This window comes from Kryptolebias marmoratus, linkage group LG24 (assembly GCF_001649575.2).
Source record: "Kryptolebias marmoratus isolate JLee-2015 linkage group LG24, ASM164957v2, whole genome shotgun sequence".
NCBI lineage: Eukaryota > Metazoa > Chordata > Actinopteri > Cyprinodontiformes > Rivulidae > Kryptolebias > Kryptolebias marmoratus.
In genome coordinates this window covers 10960954-10982180 of record NC_051453.1, presented here as the reverse complement: position 1 = coordinate 10982180, position 21227 = coordinate 10960954, and the positions used below count along the sequence as shown (strand labels likewise).

Genomic DNA, 21227 nt, shown 5'->3' with positions numbered 1-21227 from the left:
TCAGTCACAGATGAAGACACGGTGAAGAGATACTACGCAAAGTTTGAGGAGAGGTTTTTCCAGACGTGTGAAAAGGAGCTTCTGAAAATCAACACATTCTATTCAGGTAATAACTAGCTTTTGTACTTTTGATGTTTTAATTAAAGGAAAATATATGAACTCACAATGTGATCACAGATGGGCACTTGGAGAGTGCACATTATTTTGCAGGCATCTACAAAAGTTTCTTTTATATAGTTACAACAGGCAAATCAATTATAAAACCCAAATCCTTTTCAGTTTTTAACAGCAGAAATAATCTAATTTTTTCCTTAAAAGTGCACATCGTTATTAATATTATTGTCAAATGAAATAAGTAGTAATAAGGGAAGAATTGGAGACCTAGATTTATTTTGATGTGTGTTCAGATGCATTTAAATTAAGATTAAATAAAGGATTTAAAGAAAAAAGAGCTTTTTAAAGAGACTCAGAGCAAATTATTCTGCAGATTTCTGTTTTATCTTCTAAACACAGATGAAACCAGATTTCTCATGTCTGTCTGAAATGTGAAAACAAAGTGTTGGAATTTCTTCTTGTTTAAAAAATGACTTAGTTTTATGAAGAAGACTAACCAATGTGGTTTCACTGGAATATACCTGTGCAGAAGCTCTTTTTATCCTCTAAACTAGGGTTATAAACATCTGCTTTTGGTAAAAAGATGTATTCTGTCTTAAGACGTTTTCACAGAGCAGTTCTTGGATATGGCTGTAAAGACAAGTCTCTCTTTAATCTGTCTCTGGTCATTCATAAATCACTAATCAAGCCTCCCGTGTCCAGTGAAGATGTGAGCTTTCATTAATGAAGCCGCCATCACAGAACCAAAGGAGTGGAGTAGAACCACCCATTGGAATACACCTTCCTTTCTAAATCTCAGGGCTGACCGGTCACACAGATCGTTTGTCCTCACTACATCGCACTCATGAAGCCGTCGTACTGTTTCACATGCCAACTCTTACTGTTACTACCTCACGTGCCGGCTCAGAGACGTGACAGCGGCGGGCTGACTTTAAACAACCTTGCTGCTTCAGTCCTTTCAGAAATCACACTGAGACGGCCAGAAGGCGTCTCAGATCCAGTTTAAAGTGTTTTACAGAAGAGATTTTAGTGGATGGATAAGAAGCTCCGATCAGTCACGCAGTGATGCAGCAAAATATTTAATGTTTTTATGATAAAGCAAACACCAAGCTTGTGAGTTTTACCATTCTTAGACCTGGAGAGTATGAAGCTGGTTTTGTTTTGTTTGTTTTTTTTGCAGTTTCTCTCAGCTTTGCACAATCAGACCTCTGGATGAACTTACTCTGACAGCCTCTCCAGTGAAAACTGACAACTGGAAGGTTTTTATCACTTGTGAATAATAGTGATGGACTACAGCTTGTATAAAAATGGCCTTTCAGCAGAAGCAGTTGCTTCCCGAAGATAATTGTTGATGTTTTCCTGCTTTGTGCAAACACTCAGCTGAATGCTTCAATCCAGCAAACCACAAAAATCTGATTTTATAGATCCGTTCACACTTGCTTATGAGTCAATGCAAAATAGTCAACTAGAAATAATTTATTGATCCACTTCAGAGGTCCTCAAACCTTAGACACTTTCCCAATGCAATTAAAGACTCACCTTTTTAATTGATATTCAGCTCAACTAGGAGCAGCCCTGCCTGGGTGTATTTCAAAGAGCCAGGCAGATTGTGTGTGATGTGTAACACGAGACGATAACCATAATATATTCTGGTAGCAGAAGTCTGCCTTCTAGTATTGAACTTCAGTTCAAGGAGAAGTGAGTAGTTCTTGCCTGGCAGTTCTTCCTCTGGAGGCCATTTGTAAAACTGCAGACTATCTAGGTCAACAGAGGGCCGAGGTTAACTAGAGAGACTGTCCCAGCTCATAATGATGGGACATTAAAGGCTGATGGATGCCAAGAGCAGCAAACAAACTGGGTATAAATCACTGCCCACTTTGTTATCAAGATGTTATTTACAGAAATAATGAAGGGACTTTGAATGTCAGCAGTTTTTCTTTAATAACAATGGGATGTTCTCCAGTCCTCATCATACTAAACCAGAAACTTTCTCTGCAATGGAGGACAAACCTTGTTAAGCAATATTTTATGAATTTGTTTCATTTTCTTCTATAAATCCCAGCATTGTATGTTTCCACAAAACAAACCCTTGACAGGACAGTAGCAGTGCAGTATTAAAATGACAAAATCTCCTAACCTCTACAAACAGTGTTGTTGTCTGCTTATAAACTGGAAACAATAGAACTATTATGTAGTCTAATTAAATAATTGAGGGTGACTGTGGTAGACAGGACTGGTGTGTTACAGTCAGTGAGTCATTGTCTCCTCAGCAGACTGGAGGTGTGAGGTAATTCAAATGTTGTGTATGAAAACATCATCCTCTCTCTCCTGCCCTCAGTTTATTTATCCTCAACACACAGGAGGGGCTAGCAAGAATAGATACAGTTTTGTCTGACAGATAGATGCATCTCATGGTGTGTGTGTGTGTGTGTGTGTGTGTGTGTGTGTGTGTGTGTGTTGAGCTGGTTGTTGGAGTGGTGGAGAGGTGGAGATAAATTGTGTGCTGACTTTACATAAGGAACCTGCCTCCACATCACTTTGTCCTTCAGTATCTCCTACTGAAAGGGGTCCTTGACCTCTTAAAACCATTCTGCTGCATTGCGCTAAAATCCAGCCTGTTGGGCAGCAGCTTCGGTATCATGTGTTTAACATACTCCGGAAAGAAAGAAAAAATAGTTAGGTTTGCAGACTCCCGTTGACGCATAACAGGTGTTTACACAGTCTATTTCTGAAAGCTGAGGAAGAACAAAAAGCGTCACTAAACCTCCATCAGTTAAAAGCTGTGTGTTTAAGGTTCATTAGCCACACACAAATAAATGTCTTATTTTATGCAGATTTAATCTAAACCACCTTTTGGCAAGCCCTTTGTGTCCTGCCTTTTTGTCCTCCCTCCTATTTTTGTCAAGAAATGTTATTACAAATAGTCCAGCAAAGCGATGACATTGAATTTAGCTGTCAATAAGGAGGTGTGGGCTTCCTGTGAGGCAGGTAGTGTGACATTGGGAGAATGTGGGTCAGGGTGCGTTCAAGCAACAAAGCATGAAAGTCAGCAGTGAGCGCTGAGCGTCGGCTCTGTGACTCTATTTATTTAAGGACAGATTGGACCGCCATCGTGGCCTTGATTTTCCCAGACTCTCAGGATGGCAGCACGGCTCAGAACATATTAAATCAGTTTGACTGATACCACGCGGCTGCTTCATATAACTGTGAGGAAACCTCTGTTCGCTGGGTGATGTGGAAGAATTTACAAGACTTAAATACGACTTCAGAAAGTGTTGCATACACAGTCTGTTTCCATAGATAGCTTGCTATAATGTAGCTTGAAAGCATGTGTCTAGTGACAAATTATAACATCATTAATGAGTCAAAGTCCAAAATAATGAGGGCAGGAAAATATTTATTGTCCAGCCAGCCTATATACACATCTAAACCTCCTCATAATGAAGAGTTATATTTAAAATGAAGACAAACTTAAATGAGTAAAAGAGTATTTACAACAACAAAACACAAAGTCATTTTGTTTAATACATGAAACTGAATTCCAACTAAGATTGGTTAAAAATAAAGCAGTGAGATGATGGCACTATCTGTCAGTAAATGAAAAGTAGGAGATGTTGATGATATATAATTTTCTGTGTTTGCTCTGTGTGGTCCCCTCCCTTCTTCTCTGGGTGTATTAACCTTATCCTGACCCAGATAATGGCTCCTCAGTCAGCAGCTTTTTCACAACATGCTGCTGCTTCCTGGAACTGAAAAGATGGAAAAGGTTTTAAAATGATTTTTGTTGTTGTTCTTGTTTTTCTGTAGCTTTGTTCTGCTCATTGCAGACAATTGTCTTCTAACGTTAGAACATATACTTTTGAGTATCGTGTCCCTTCATGAGAAATAATGTTTTTTTTTTTGTAAAAAAAATAAGTCTAATAAAATAAATCGGTTCATAAAACTGATTTGTGCTGCAAGCTGGAATCTTCCAGCTTCCGTTTCCTGCTGAAAATCTTATTTTATGTGAATGCAGTATGTAAAAATTCTCTTAAGTAAACAAAAACCCATTGAAATTCCTTTTTATATGTTATTTTTTTATCTATTCTTTGTGTTTTTGCCTGTATAGAAAAACTTGCTGAAGCCCAGAGGCGATTTGCGACGCTGCAGTATGAGCTGCAGTCGTCACTGGACGCTCAGCGGGAGAACGTTGCTCCGCCTGGTCTGCGGAAACGCAAGACGATGTTCCACCTGTCGCAGGAGGAGCGCTCCCACCACCACAACATCAAGGACCTGAAGCTAGCCTTCAGCGAGTTCTACCTCAGCCTCATCCTGCTCCAGAACTACCAGGTTATCACAGCGCTGGTTCCTAAATCCTGCTGACACATCTTTAGATTTCGTTAAAGCTCTTTAAAGACAACAGCGTCATACCGCGTCATGCTTTGTTTCCTCAGAACCTGAACTTCACTGGATTTCGTAAGATCCTGAAGAAACATGACAAGATCCTGGATACGACTCGCGGGGCCGACTGGCGGGTGTCTCACGTGGAGGTGGCACCTTTCTACACCTGCAAGAAGATCACGCAGCTGATCACCGAGACTGAGGTGCCTGCTTGTATTTGCATCAACACACAACTGAGCAACCTCTAATACAACGACAGACGTCAAAGTCATATTTTTGTTGTTTTAGACCCTGGTGACCACAGAGCTGGAGGGAGGAGATCGTCAGAAGGCCATGAAGAGGTTGAGAGTTCCTCCTCTTGGGGCAGCTCAGGTCAGATTATTCAGAATTTCTCTTTGTGTTTTTGTTTATTTGCATATAAACAAGTATTTAGTATTAACAAATAGTGTACATCATAGTACTTATTGCCTAAATAGTTGCCAAATGCCTAACGTACTTCACTTTTCGTTTCTATATTTATTATTACATCAGGAGGAAGGAAATATGTAAGCTATTATTTTGTAGTAGATTTTTTTGTTGTTTGTTGTTTGTTTTTTCATTTTTCTTATTTTCTTATGTATTTTGTTGGTGATGAAGTCATGATACAAACAAGGTGAGTTTTTTTATGAGGGAAACAACAACAGGAAATATTCAAAGAGAGAGGAAACCATCAAAGCCTTCACTATTGATTTTATAAGTGCTTCATTGTTGAACAGACCAGATATTAAGAAATGATACTGGATCATTAAGCCACTTGTCTTTAAACTTACATGTACTTTTATTATTACAATAATTACTGTCATGTCTGACTCCAATTTATTTGATAAATTATGTTTTTTACCCCTAAATACATGTATAATGAATATATTCAAAATAAATATATCGGAAAACAACCTGTAAGCTCACATAATTTGTGTGCAGTGTTAAGGTACATATTAACTTCTGTATTTTTCTCTGCCTGCTTCAGCCTGCTTTGGCCTGGACGACTTTCCGAGTCGGTCTGTACTGTGGCTTCTTCGTCATTCTTGCCATCGCCTTTGTTCTCACAGGTGAGCAGCATCTGGATTCATGAAAATTTAGCATTTTCTGTTGATTTGTTTCTAAATTTCTCATGTTTATCTGTGAAATATTTAGCAATTTTGATAGATTGTTTGCTATCAAGTCTAAATTGGAGTTTTTTGTTGTTTTATTGTCACGTTTATTTTCAAGTTTTGTATTTCATTTTTAAAAGAACTGAATGTGTGCTCTGGTTTTGTTAGGCGCCGTGTTCATCCGCTACGAAAACGTGTGGCCTCTGGTGCGGATCTACCGCGGCGGTTTCCTGTTGATCCAGTTCCTTTTCCTGTTGGGCATAAACACTTACGGATGGAGACAGTATGGCGTCAACCACGTCCTCATCTTCGAGATTGATCCCCGAAACAACCTGTCACACCAACACCTGTTTGAGGTCAATCAAAGCCACATGTAGACACATCTGTCTCTGTTATTGGAGGCTTCATAACAAGAACTTTATCGTCACTTTGATGATTGTGGGTTTTTCAAACCATTCATGAAGGTTATTTAAAATAGCAAGAGTTTATTTAGAAAAGCAATGCAGTCCTGTTGTTTACATGTTGAAATCTTATATCCTAAAAAGACAAAATTTGCTTTTTATTGTTCAGATTATCTTGTTGAGTAAAGTTTCAGAGCAGTGAAGTCCCATCTCTTTGTCTTTCCCGTCTGTGCTGCAGATTGCTGGTTTCCTGGGCGTGTTGTGGTGCCTCAGCATCCTCTCGTGTCTCTACTCCGAGTACATCTACCTCCCCATGCAGATCAACCCTCTGGTTCTTTACGGCTTCATGGTGCTCTTCCTCATCAACCCATTCAAAACCTGCTACTACAAATCACGGTTCTGGCTCCTCAAGCTGCTGGTTGGTTAACTCATTAAGCAAATATTTCTCTTTTTTTTCTGCTTCACTTTAATACATCTGAAAATGTGCCTGAGTGTAGGGATTAGCATCAGACGCTAATTAAAATTCAAACTGGATTATATCAAGATGCTGAAAGTCATGGGCTCACAGAAGTAAAAAAATATAAGAATAGATGCTTTGTTTTGTAAACAGGCTTCCTTCGTAGTCTTGAAAAGTATGGAGTTTGCTTTTTGTTTAATCCACGTCTTAAAAAGTTTGAAAAAAGAAAATGGAGTCTTGAAAAACATTTCTGTTTCCAAATTTTACTCCTTTTTTAAAATAAAACAACAATGTGCTTCTCAGATTTAGTAAGTAAAATATGAGCATGGGGTACTGTGCAAAAGTTTCAAACCAGTACTAATTTTGATAGACTTTGCAGTGCAACTTATTTTCCATTTGTTGCATATTCTGCAACTACTGAGCCACAAGTTACCCTAGCCCAGTTCCTGTTATTCAGCTTTACATGTAAAATGGTTTTACTTGGGTGTCAAAAATGGCCAAAATCCGACCGAGAAATCTGGACATTTTAATGTGGAAAAGTCTGGAATCTTGAAAAGTTTATAAAAGTTTTTTATTTTATTTTGTTTTTTAATTAAAGTCTCGCTGCTAAATTTGAGCAGAATTGTCCACACATCTTTAAAGGATGCACCCTTTAGGGAGTCCAGTGGGTAAAGTCTAAGTACAGAAACTACTGTGATCATTATAGCCACATAAGCTCAGGAGTGCTGCAGCTGCATCCAGAGGTGTAATGTGAAACGCTGTTATGTAAGGAGGAAGTCATATATCAACTTTGCACAGAAACATTACTGAGTTCTCTGGCCGTGAGCTCATCTTGGATGGACGGAAAGATGGTGGAAATGTGTTTTGTTCACAGACAAAAAAAAACATTCCTGTTTGTTTTCAGCATTTGGGATGGTATAGGGTTGCATCAGTGACTTATCTGAACGTATCATTGATGCAGCAGATATTTATGGAAGTTTTGGAGAGAATATGATCCCAAGGAAATGTCTTTTCCCAGGAGTTCTCCAATTTCTTCAGCCGGACAGTACCGGACCTATTTCAGGTCAACCTACAACACTGTGACTAATTAATAACATTGGATGTGTATTTGAATAGCTAACAGTCTATTATCGTCTCTTATCAAAATGTATATGCATCATTAAGAGAAATGTTTGTGCTCAAACAGAAGTGACAGATTTTTCTTGCAAAACTGCAGCAAATAGTTTCCTTCTCCCCTGAATGTTTAAAAATGTAAACAAAAGAAGGTGTGATAGTGAAGGGTAGCATTTATGGACTTTAATCTTTCACAAGTTTGTATGAGGAAGTCACCATGATCGATTTTTTAGGTTTGTTTGCAGTTTCCTAATTACAGTAGAGTTGGTTATGTGGTACAAGTGTCTGTTAAAGGTTCAGATGACATAACGTTTTAGAAATTTAAATTGTTGCTGCATTTTAGAAAACTTTTTCACTTTAAACATGGGGTTTGTGCTAAGTGTTTTGCCTTTAAGTTTAGACAAAAAAAATAAAAATAAGAAATTAAGACATGCATGAAGTTAGCTTCGGTTGAATTAGCACTATTTTTAAAAACCTTAAAACAACAAAAAAAAGCTTGAAATAGAGCCAGAAAAACCTATAAAATATGTGTTTGTGACAGAGATGTGTATTTTTCCAGCGTTATGTGGTTTCCTACTGTGTTGTTCTGCACTTTTGTGTAGCCTGAATGTATGTGTGTGTGTGTGTGTGTGTGTGTGTGTGTGTGTGTGTGTGTGTGTGTGTGTGTGTGTGAAATGTCTGGATGTCTCTGTCTCCCTCATTGAATACAGGTACAATTCAGATATCCATCTTAAAGCACATGTTTACTAAATCTTCCTGTTATTCTGTTCTTTGTCTGAGCTGTGCTACAACGCTGCAGGAGGGAGAGTGGGGTGTGTGTGTGTGTACATGTCTGTGAGAGTGTGTGTATTTTTGGGGGAGGTGGTATAGTGAACCAGGGGGCAAAGGGTTGCCGAATAATAGAATGCAGCTTGTCTCTGGGGAGGTGGAGGCTGTGACTGTGCAATCATTACAGGCATAGATCTATCAGTATGCTGATGCCCTGAGCTCCTCTGGCCCCCCTCCTCATCTAAAGACCCCCTCCTCGTGTTCTTGTCCTTTCCTTCACAGCTCCACAGCACGCTCTTGTTCCCCCTCACATCATCGGTCTGCCTTGATTGATCCTGCAGCATCACAAAAGGCTGCAGAAAAAAAAAATAACAGAGCAAATATGAGCTGTTTTAGTTTATTTCACAAATAAAATGTGCTTTAAAATGCATCCTTACCAGAAGCCTTTGATAACAAGAAACACAACATTTTATTATAAGACAAAGCGGCTCCACCACCAACATATTTTCCCGTGTTTGTTCAGTAAATGAAAAGCTGATCACATGAGTACAGCAGGATTAGCCTGGAGACTTCCACACACAGTGGAAATGAGTGAGAGAGCCACTTGATCAATACCGACTTTGATTGGCAGGTTAGGAAAAAAGTGGAATGAGCTCCTGAGAGTTTGTGTGTAAAAACAAAACAAAAATCTATTTTCTTTGACATTTGTAGTAGAAGGAGGTTTATATGGGCTTTCTGTCTGAGACTGTACATAGAGAGACGTGTACAGTTACTCCTAAATGTCAGCTGCAGCCTGCAGGGTAAATGGAAACAGGCGAGCATGGTTGTATCATTGTACAAACCTGCTCAATAGCTGAGCTGCTGCCAAAAGTCATATCCCAAATAACATGCCCATAGACGCTGGCCTCAGAACAGGTTGTTGTGTGTTTGTGAAGTGCACCAAAGATTAGTGACACACAAATAAACAGTACAAAGCGTGACTCATCAGAGTGTCCTGTGGAAGGCTGATAAGGCAGTCTGGAGGATTTGTTCTTTGTGTTCCCGAATTATTCATAGAGGTTGAATGAAACACTTCACTCTCATTTTTCGACTTACCATAAGGTTGAAACTGTTTTTATTAAGTGTGACATCAGAGAAGAAGGTCAGCTAAGATATTTTCTGAACGGTTTTCTTTCAGCTTAACGGGATTTTACTATCTTTCTAATTGCAAATGTATTCCTTTACGTGTCATCTTCTCACCCTTTTTTTCCATCCCTGGTTTGCCTTCAGTTTCGTGTGTTCACGGCGCCGTTTCATCGGGTGGAATTTGCAGACTTCTGGCTGGCGGATCAGCTCAACTCTCTGGTGTTTGTCCTCATGGATCTGGAGTATCTCTTCTGCTTCTACATCTTTGAGCTTCAGTGGAGCAGCAGCAAGGGGCTGCTTCCAAAAAGTAAGGCGATACTTTAGGCAGTGCAATAACATCTCCTTTTCAGGGGAGATTTAAAGGAATAAAGTCACAGAATGTGCTGTTTCCTCTGATGTTTTTTACTTTCAGTCCCTTTTTCCTGCCTTTAATAGAAATAATGTACACTTGGAAATAATTGTGTGTCTATAGCCATGAAGGAAAATCGACTGAATTGCTTTGGAGTTCATAGAAATACATATAACTCAAGCAGATAAGCATAAAGGAGGCTTGTTGAGAAAGTGAATGTATTAAAAAGCACAGCGGTGCAGCAGCAGTGAATGTGAATGATTGTCTGTCACTTTGATCAGCTCTTTGATTGATTGGATGGCTGTTCTGGGTGTTTCCCTCATATCAGTGTCAGCTGGGACACGTTTTAGCCTCCTGTGCCTTTCTAATCGATAACCCTGTATACTTTAAGGAGGGATGGATTTAAATTTTACCTGGTGTATGTGATATCAATTAAATTTGCCTCTCTCTTTTTGTTTTGCATCATATTATGAAAATAAAGGTCACAAATCAAAATTCGAATTCAATTGTTTAAAGTTTCCTGTCAGAAATTGGATGTAGATACGATTTTAATTGGCGTCCTCTTCACCACCAGTGTTACCTCGGCCTCCGATCTGCTGATCAAAATGACGCTAATGGATCATAAAAATGCTTGGTCACACAGAGGTCAACATGTGACTCTCATACTGATGAGTTTTTGTGCTAAACAAGACATAGACAGGACTGAAGACAGAAAAAGCAGAAAATACGACACATAAAACAAGACATTGTAACACATTGTGCTTTGTTGTTTTTTTTTCTAGATTCTAATACCCACATTTGCCACAGCTACTCGTACGGTCTGCGTGCCATCATTCAGTGTCTGCCTGCCTGGTTACGTTTCATCCAATGCCTGAGGCGTTACCGCGACACCAAGAGGGCCTTCCCACACCTGGTGAATGCTGGGAAATATTCCACCACCTTCTTTGTCGTCACCTTTGCAGCCCTCTATGCCACACACAGAGGTAAGACTGGAGATGGATGCAAGGTGTCTGTTTCATGAGTCATTTTATGTTTTATTTTTTTGTTGTTGCAGGTTTGATTTTTTGAGTCAGACATGGTTACACATCTGTCTGTTACAATGCTTAAAATTCCTGTTTCGGATCACAGCCGCACTCAGGTTTTGATGTGTTGCTGTGTTAGAGGAGCACACAAGCTTTGGAGTCTTTTATGTGAGTGAACAGAAACCCGAGGTGACCTTGAGTGCAAATACTGGAAGCTGGCATTGGTTTCCTTCTCTGTGGCCAGAGGTTTATAATGCAGAGGTTTGTCAAATGCAGCAAGATTCTGGTTCCACGGTGTGGTTTCACTCTTCAGGGCAGGAGGCTGCAGAGAGGAGAAATTGTAGAAAATAAGTAACAGGATTCCCATTTAAAATCTTCTGGATAGGATGTAAACAAAGAGAATGGTTACCATTAACAGTCGAGTCACTCTCCCTCTGACAGCTCTGCAATTAGCCTGAAATTATTCTGACTCCGAAGGCTTATCACAAAGGAGCTCATGCTCAAAAAGAAAAAAAATGTTTAAACATGAAACCTTTGAATGCCACTTCTCCGTCACTAACTCTTGTCCACACGGTTACTGTCAAAGCAGTTATTTCAGCAGGTGTGTAGTTAAACTCTGGCATTTTGCTGACAGATATATTTATTTACCAGCAGAATGCCAGCTATGAAACTCCGTCTCCGGCCTTTTAAAGGGCTAAATGTTATTTCTCGGTCTGACTTTATCCTTTTCCAGTACAAATTTAAATCAATACATTTGCTTCCAAAGCTGACCACTGGTGATATTGAATGAACCAAGAAGAGAGACAGAGGCAGACTTTTTTTTTTTCTTTTCACTGCTCAGTAGGAAAGGCGTCCATTAAACCATATCCTCCTTCCTCTGGTCTGAAGCCTATGTGCCCTTCCATTAATGGGCTCTCTTCATGTGTTATTCTCTGTGAAGCTGACTTTCATCCTGCGCGTAATGGAGGCTGAGACCCATCGTTGGTTAAGTGAAAGAGGAGGCTGGAAAGACAGACACTTACATGAATCGTTATGGTTAAGGAAATTGCCAGTTGTTGAGATATTTTAGGTATCACCAGCAGTGAAGACTTTTCCTGTGGATTTTAAAGCCTTTGAAAGACAAATAGAGCCACCAAAATCAAAAAATTCTTTATCAACACATAAAAAGGATTCCTGGAGAATTACAGACACACTAAAAGTAAAAAAAAATAAAAACATGATTCTTTCTGGTTTTTACTGTGGAGAAGGAACATTATGTCAGGCCTGCCTGCCTTACCCAGCAGAACAAACAGCACGCTGGTGTCATGTTCGCACTGCTGCGTCCAGCTGTAAAATGTGTTTTGAATGTCAGTCCGTGTCTGGCAAAGGTCCCAGTGTCTCTGAGCGGAGGTGTCACCTTCACTGCTAACCTGATCACAGCCTGAGGGTTTAAGTGTTACCTCACTCATTCCTGGAAGTTTCCACATTTAGCTCCAGGAAAGCAAAAACACGAAAACCAAAATGAGCCCAATAAATCACGGGTATTACTGTGGAGAACTAAGTGGAGCAGATTTCTCCCCTTAGAGAAGCACTCAGTTCAGGGCTGTGATTAACTAAATGCAGGCTGTCATGAAGCTGTAATCTCATCTGGTGTTAGATTAGGGATTATTGTGGACTTTCTTGTTTAGTCCAAGAAAGACTTCCTGAATTTTGTAAAATACCCTCTGAGGCCTCACAGGAAAGCAGAAACTTTACTCAGGATCAATACAGGAAATGATGTTTCATGGTTTGCACGATTTGTGTGACATGAGACATGTTGTTGGAACATGCCAAATGTCTTGCGTCATTCCTCATTTCTTGAAATTTTGCACCTAAAGACCTTCTTATTATCTTAATCCATCTTAGTCTTGATCAATAATTCTTCAGGCTTTCTGACAATCTTTCAAACTTTAGCTGCTTTTTAAATCATTTTCTGTTCTGTACCTGACCACAGGCACAAAAAGGCTCCTAAACTCATGGCATGAACCAGTGTTGTGTCGACACAACAAACAACTTCGTGAAGAACCAGTTTTAAATTGGAGCCTTGTTACCAGCAGCCTGTCACAAAGACACATTTGTTGTGGTTTTTCTGTAAAATTAACAGTAACCACCAAAGATAACACAGTGTGGCACATGGCACATATTTTAGCGCTAACAATCTGGTTCCAAAGTCAAGAGAATTACTCTGAAAGACCTTCAAAAGGCCTGGAGGAATAATGATCAAAACCACTTTAAAATATTACAGGATCCTTGGTTTAAAACTTCTGCACATCACTGTAGATCCTAGGTTTATCTTGAGTCACTGTATGTATGGATTTAAAAACATCTGATATCATTGATAAATCCTGTGAAACTACCCGCAGTAATCCTGATTAAAGGTGGATCATCGCTCCTGCTGTTCTCTGTGAGAAGCTGACAGGACTGATGGAGGTGGAAATGAAATGTTTAACGCTCCACTGAAGAATCTGTACGATTAGAGCTGATAGAGGGGGGAGGTATAAAAAAGAGAGGTTAAATGAAGAAAGGAAAAGGTTAACAGGTAATGAGGGAGAGCCAGAGGTGAGGAAAATCAACATGGAAGGATTTAATAGTTTGTGAATAGTAGGAGAGGAGAGTCTGAGTCTGCTGGACTTCACTAGAATAAAAATGAGTTCAGAACTGACAGCTTGTACAAGTCGTTCATAATCAGAAGAAAAACTGCAGCGCAAACACCTCGAACAGTGAGGATAAAAGACTCTGAATCAAATCTGTCTCTTTGTCTCTGTCCGTCTGCCTGTGTGAACCCTTACTCACCCCTGCTGAGGCCCGACACACTCAAACCTCACCTGGGTTCAGGAGATCCAATACAAGTGTTTCCTTTGTGCAGGTGAACAATGCTGCACCTGTTGGGACAGAGCTCACAGGCCTGGAAACAACACATTTAGTTAAAAGGAATCTTATCTTACAAAACATTCACCACACTTCAATTAAACTTGTTTATGAAACAGTTAAAAATCCTACATTAGGCACAAATTTATTATCAGCAAATGTGTTCGCTGTTTAGAAGATAAAGGGTGCAACGCTAAAAACTGCCCCTCACGACCGCTGACCTTTATTACCGAATTCATAAATGAAATAAGCAGCAATGGTCGGATGGAGGAGCAACTTCCTTATCTAGAAAGGTTGCAAAGTCCAAAAATCACCAACCTGAGAGTCCCAGCCCGTTTTCCAAGGCTCACAAGGAAACGTAAATGAGTTGCAAAGATTAAAAAGAAAAAAACGTTAGCTGCAAATGCTTTTTTTTTTTTAAATCTTTTATGCTCCGTTGTAAATGCTTTGTCCACTGCTGCACCATAAGATGGTATCTCCAGGTCCAGGACTCATCGTTGATGTTGAAGTTATGAGGAACGCACATTAACCTCTGGATGCCCCATGATTCCTGTTTACCTTGTTCAAGAGCCGAGTTGCCATGGAAACAGATGAAAAACTATTTTAATAGCATGGACAGACTGATGTTGTTTTCAGTTTGTGTTTATCAACAGGAAGTTGAATAAAATGAACCCTGAAGTGCTCTAATTTTAACAGTGTAATCTCTTAGTGGCCTGTAAGAACAATTGCAATTGTAAGCTTGTGTGTGTGTGTGTGTGTGTGTGTGTGTGTAGATGTGTGTGGTGGCTAAATAGAGATTGAGTGTGTGTGACAGGAGCCAGTGACCACCGTTTGCCCTCACTGAGCATCTAATCAATGTCCATCTCACCATGTTTAACCTCTTAATGGTTCAGCAGCAAAACCAGTTTAGTGAAAAAACAGCATCAAGGTTCAATACCTTCAACTGTAAATTAAACTGAGAAAATCACCAGTAAATATTCTCCAGTGAACAGAGTCTTTTGTCCAGAACAAAGTTTAATCTACATCAGGGAGATGTGTGCGGCCGTAGGGACCGTTTCCATCCCATTGCTCAGCCGAGGCAGCAGACAGCACAATGGAGGCGGCCGTTAACGGAGCAGCGCTGCAGTAATTCTCTGGTAGAAACGCTCTAATCCCCGGCGTCTTGTTGGCTGCTACCGGGAAGAGACGGTGACGATGACAAATGGGAGTAGGGCCGGTCTCCGTCTGTGACTGTGTGAGTCACTGTTAAAGGCCACAGGGTGCTGATTTATAAATCAACACCCGCTGAGGAACAAGCAAATCCCATCCACAGTGCATTCATAAAGGGATAAAGTACCACTGGATACAGATAATTATACGTGGCATCGGACAACCTTAAACTAATGTAACAATTTGTAGTTGTCTTCCACATACAGTAAGCTAAACGCTCCTTAATGGTGTAATCATTATCATTATTATTTACACCACTGTGTTCTGCAGCTGTAATGTCATCTCAGCTAATGGTTTTACAATAAGGTTTGCAGTGACGTGCAGGAAAGAAGATGCTCTGTGACAGTTCACTGGTGTCAGAGGATGGTATTTTCCTTCAAACTAAAAGAAGCTTCACTGAGAAGGCTTTCAAAATAATACAGAATTACTGAGACTTTTACAGCAAAAAGAGCCAGAGTTGAACCAGGGCATTTATATAGGTGAAGATATGTTGCTGCTCAGGAAAAATTAAATTAGAGGTCAGGTTGTTCTTTAACAGGCAGGAAACTGAACATTTAGAACAACAAACATCACATTTGTGAGGGTTTTCTGTCTTATGTTCATTATAATGCAAGCCTCGGAAAACCTTTAAAAACAAACTCCAGTTTTCTGATATTTTTTAAGTTAAAGCATTATTTGATATACCATTTACAGAATGATCCTTAATATTAGTAATAACAAACATTACACCCAGTATAAACCTGCACCTTTTATAAATCGGGATAGGCTCTTTTGATGCAGAAGAATAAACACACATAATTTTGTTTGTCACATTTTTTTGTTTTTGTTCACAAGAACTGGCTGCATTGTTGTTGCTTGGAGCTTTTTGCAATAATCTCTTTTTATTAAAACTGTAAAATGAGAAAAGATTTCCTTTGTGTTTTGATAACGCCAAGAAAGCAAATTACTGTTGCTTGCACTTCCTTCAATAATCGCCACTAGAGTAGGTTTGGTATTATATCTAAAAGGCTTAAAATCTACTGAATGTCATTTCTTTTCATAAAAGTATAAATCATTTTGTTGACAAAAATAAAAAGTTGAGCAGGTCCTTCAGGAATCAATCACTTATGATCTGGTTGTGGGAACATGGCTCCCTCTAGTGGCTGTATTTATAAAAAAGAGTTGCCTGGGAGTGAGGTGATGATCTTTGTTTCCTTTAGGACAGGGGTGTCCAATCCTGGTCCTCTAGGGCCACTATCCTGCATGTTTTCCTTGTTTCCCTGCTCCAACACACCTGATTCAGTGGTTAAATCACCTCTTCATGTTCTGCAGAAGCCTGTTAATCACCCATTGATTCACATCAGGTGTGTTGGAGCAGAGAAACAAGGAAAACCTGCAGGACAGTGGCCCTCAAGGACCAGGATTGGACACCCCTGCTTTAGGATGAAGAGTTTTTAGACTTTGATTCAAATGAAGCTTTCGAACCAAACCGTGTGACTTCAGCTGCGTTTGTGTGTTTCTTTCAGAGCAAGGACATTTGGACGCCGACACGTTCTTCTACCTGCTGATCGTGTTCTCCATCGTCAGCTCCCTCTACACCCTGATCTGGGATCTGCGTATGGACTGGGGTCTGTTCGATCGGGGGGCAGGAGAAAACACTTTCCTGAGAGAAGAAATTGTTTACCCTCATAAGGTGAAGTCAGAGATGAATCAAAAGCATGTAAAACACAAACACACACACACACACACACACACACACACACTGACACTGCCTCCTGTTTGTCCAGGCCTACTATTATTGTGCCATTGTAGAGGACGTCATCCTCCGTTTTGCCTGGACGATCCAGATTTCTCTGACTACAATGACCAAGAGTTACTCTGTGGGGGACATCGTAGCCACCGTCCTCGCTCCCCTGGAGGTCTTCAGGTGAGTCTGAACACCTTCTTCTTGTTCTGACACTTACATGCCAGGACAAGAACAGCCAGTGGGGAAACTCTGGAAAGCCCAGACACCACACCTCCCTTCATATTCTGAAAGTTCTGAAGCTCCTTACCTTCCCCTCGCAGGCGCTTTGTGTGGAACTTCTTCCGTCTGGAGAACGAGCACCTGAACAACTGCGGTGAGTTCCGCGCGGTGCGGGACATCTCTGTGGCGCCGCTCAACGCTGACGACCAGACGCTCCTGGAGCAGATGATGGACCAGGAGGACGGTGTTCGGAACCGCTCGGGCAAAAAGACCTGGAAGGGGTCCCACAGCCTGTCGCTCCGACGCCCCCTGCTGTCCACCTCACAGTAAGACATCACATGTACACTTGGACATAAGGAAGCATCATGGGGATCATTTTTATTTTACTTATATACTGAAGGCGGGATAAGAAGTTCAAATTAAATTAGATTTTTAAAAGTCTTTGAGCAGATCTGCCTTTCTTCTTCATGGTATAAACTCAACTAAGGTCTCTGATGTAATCACACAACAAGCCAGCTTTGTTTCCACCATATTTTAAATCTGGTGTTTGTGAAGCTGTTTGAGTTAACCAAACTCATTACCACAACTGAGAAAATTAGATCTCTGAAACATGGCAGGGTGTGCTTTTCGCTTCCAGTGCCACATAAGTCACTTCCTGAATATAATAATAGTGAAAAACAGAACAACCGCCAGAAACCTTTTAAACCTGCTTCCTTTTTTTTGTTTGTTTGTTTTAGATCGAAGAAGGACACAAAGGTGCTGATTGAGGATACGGATGACGAGGCCTTCAGCTGAGTCAGCGTCTACACACATTTATTACCACACTATGCTTATAAAGACCTCCTTCCTCACACCTCAGCCTTCTCCCTCATAGTTTAATACAAGCATTTATAACCCGAGGTCCATCCTCATCCTTACAGAAGTTACCTCATCCTTACATCCTTGTAAACAGAGATGGTCTTTATAAGTATAGAAGACACACAAACACGAAGATCAACCTGCTGAAGCACAAGCGCAGTGTCATATTGGTCCTGCCGAGGAGAGAGCTGACGCCACACAGACGGACAGATGTCAAGAAAAAAAACCTTAACATAACTGTAAGACCCGACCACACTGCCCGGGATTATCCTCTGCTTTCTTAAATGGACTTCTTTTAGTTAATTTTTACTTTGATATATTTAGTTTCTTTCGATTCTTTAGTTGATTGGCTGCAGACGACTGTTTACACGCCTTTTTAACACCACTAGGATCAACAGGGAGAAGACTAAGCCAATCAAAAGACTCAACGACAGCATATCAAAACTGATCAACTGGTTTCAGCTTGTTGATTCTTTTTATACTCCTTTTATTACCGTTATTCTTCTGATTTAGTTGTAGTAACATCAGTGCACAATCACAACCCTGGAGGCACTTGCAGGAAAAGTGCATTTACTACACAAAACAGAAATAGTCATTCAAGAGGGAAGTTTTGATTCAAACATTTCTAATCTCTGAAGTTTCTTTGTAAGATATTTCGATGTGCGTTATTATTATAATTATAGCTGTGAAGTACCTCTAGATGTGTTATTCGGACTAGTAACGGCTAGATTGGACACTCTTCCAATGATTGTGGACGTATTTTATATTGTGTGGAATGTTTTTCATGGTTAAACTTGTGCCACGTTTTTGATACGCTCACTCATAGACCCCAGCTTACCCCCAGACTCAAACTCACCCCATCCGTGGATTTTAAACCACGGCCTCATGATCTTTGTCTTAAAGACCCCGATACACTAAATACAGCCAAGGTGCATGCACTCATAGATACATTTGTTGGCAGAAATGTCTTTTTACGCACGTGATTTGTCCACTCGGTCAACAGATCCCAGAACCTGACGCTTATTGATGTTAACGAGTTAACGAGTTTATATATCTGTGGATCTCTAACAGGGAGCAGGACCAAAGATGAAATGTGGAGCACTTTTTACTGTTTAGTAAGAGTAATTAGGATGTACTCAGGCAAGAAAATGACATCACATATATGGTAGATTTGTAGTAAGAAAAGAAGACAGAGTGAGTTAAACTAATGTTGCTCTGTTTACCCTCCATACAGGAAGGAAAGCTTTGTGTATTTTATGACTAAAATCTGTCAGATTGTGCAAATAGTGGCTGGAAATGTTTGGGAACTCTTGTCACAAAACAGATTCTGCTAAAAAGAAAATTAGGACTCCCCACTTGTCATATTCGGTTATTTTTCTCAGCTTCTAAGAGTTTGTGCAACTTCCCATTTCCCTTTAAATCCATCAGGATATAAAAGAACAGAGTCAGATAATGGAAAACCCCACTCTGACAGGTTTCTTTCACTTATGTTCTTTACATTTGGCTTCAGTGTTGCCTAACCTCTGTGAATTCAGGTGTTGTGGTTCGTTAGATCAAATCTTCTGATCTGAGATAACAAGCAAGATAAACGTGCATCTGATGTCTGCTACCTCGCCCTGGTCTCAGCTCACAGACGAGGAGCTGTTTGTTGTATTTTTAATGCGAGCGAGTCGTTTCTGTTAAAGGACCCCCGGCTGTCAAGGAAAAAAATAGAAAAGGTGCCAACTTTAATGTCGGTATGAGTTTATCCCCCTCACTCGACTCCCTGCTCTGATGTTCCTCCCCGTGGCTCCGCCGCGTCCCCACCCAGCAGTCACGAGACGACTCTCAGAGACAGATTTGTTACAGAAAAGTCCCGTTTCTGTCTTTTCTTTTTTACTTCTGTAGGAGCTTAGAGACTGGAAAGCCTCTGAGTCCGGCGAGCTTAACGAGAACTGGAAGGGTTAGAAGGTGGATAGCTTCTGTCCATGTTAACACACACACACACACACAGCCTCTCTCCTGTCAGACCGCAGATAGTTTTGTAAAAAGGCCATCTTGTCGTGCCTGCATGCTGCTTTTGTTTTTACTTTGTACATAACTTAATTTATTTGACACACTGTATATTATTAGCAATCACACGCCGACAACGACAGATTTCATTTGTTGCCATTTTAGCTCCAGAACAAGCAGTATTTTAAAGGCGATGAGGAGCTTTTTGTTGATTGTTCACAATCCTGCACTCTCTTTTTCATGTGTAAAGCTGTTGAACTGTGTTTGTATAAAGACAAGGGGGGGAGGGATAAAAAAAGAAGAAAATAAGGAAGTGTTTGGTTGTAATTGTCGGTGGTTTCCTTGCATTTTAAGCCCCGGTCACCTGCAGGGGAGCAGCTTTTTGTGTCCCGAGGCTGATAAGCTGTTTGTACATTTGAGAACGTGCATGAAAAAGATTTGTGACGTTTGTTGTTGTTGTTAACTGTCCTGCAGTTAAAAGCACTTTGCTGTACGTTAGCTGGACACAGGAACAGACTCCGGTTCAATGAGGACCCGTATCTTAACATGAGTAAAAACCGACCCCAGATCTGCTTGCTGGAAGCCTTGCGAGGAGCTTCTCTCAGTTCCAGCGACCCGCGTCTGTTCACTGATGTTCTGACAAGAACAGGGTTTTTTTGTACAGTCCGTGTTCAGTAAGATGGTGACAAACCCTGACATCCTTGTTTATTTTTCCCCCCACAGCTTGCTGAACCCTTCATGTTAAAGTGCTTATAATGTGTGCATCTTTCCCTCCCCCTCTCGATGTTGTTCTCTAAACTAGCTCTACGTGATCGTATCTGTAGTTTGGTAGATGGATGTTCTGCTTTGATAACTTAAAGACAAAAGTTAATACACTGTGGCTAAATGTGATTTTAAGAGAAATGAAAATGTCTTACAGTCTGACCTTTTCTCCCCGAGTAGTTTGTACATGTTGAGTGTATAACAATGTTCCATGATGGTTTTTCTGATGGTATTTGTATTTCTGTACACACTTTGGTGATTCTGTCATATCTGGGTTTTATAAACCATGATTATTTTTAAAACTCACTCTGCCTCGTGACTCTTCTTTTTTACACTGCCCGTTTCAGCAGTGTCATCGTTGACTCTGGTGCTTAAAAACTCCTAAGAAGCTGATGTATCTGCGTTCGGTTACTTTTTTCCCTTGTTAGGCCCGAGCAGCGACAGCGCTGCGAAGGCCTATTGTATTTCGTGGAATTCTTATTATTCCTTTCTGCCCGAAATCGCAAATTTGGAGGCCTTAGCATATTCAAAAACTCAAACTTCACCGAAAGCTGTCCCCCGTGTGAAATCGCGTGATTTTAATGGAATCGAAAGTGGGCGTGGCCAAACTGCTCCACAGCGCCCCCTAACGTGAGATAGGACGAACCGTAAGTCGTAGAGGCCTGGAACCTTGGCACGTAGGTAGAACACCCCAAATGACGAAAAAAAGTCTCTTG

The 21227-nt window shown here is 40.4% G+C and overlaps 1 protein-coding gene across 2 annotated transcripts in view; it reads left to right on the top strand.

Annotated features, from left to right (window-relative positions):
* The window catches only part of xpr1a (xenotropic and polytropic retrovirus receptor 1a), a 61270-nt gene extending 40453 nt beyond the window's left edge, over positions 1–20817 (top strand). For both annotated transcript variants that reach the window (XM_025003902.2, XM_025003901.1), the window contains 13 exons: positions 5–106; positions 4223–4443; positions 4548–4697; positions 4783–4866; positions 5501–5582; positions 5793–5980; positions 6264–6443; positions 9633–9795; positions 10620–10820; positions 16460–16626; positions 16721–16860; positions 17001–17225; positions 17637–20817. In XM_025003902.2, coding sequence (XP_024859670.1) covers positions 5–106; positions 4223–4443; positions 4548–4697; positions 4783–4866; positions 5501–5582; positions 5793–5980; positions 6264–6443; positions 9633–9795; positions 10620–10820; positions 16460–16626; positions 16721–16860; positions 17001–17225; positions 17637–17694 — 1961 coding nt within the window. In that variant the 3' untranslated portion in view covers positions 17695–20817. The remainder of the gene's footprint in view (positions 1–4; positions 107–4222; positions 4444–4547; positions 4698–4782; positions 4867–5500; positions 5583–5792; positions 5981–6263; positions 6444–9632; positions 9796–10619; positions 10821–16459; positions 16627–16720; positions 16861–17000; positions 17226–17636) is intronic.
* Positions 20818–21227: the final 410 nt, after the last annotated feature.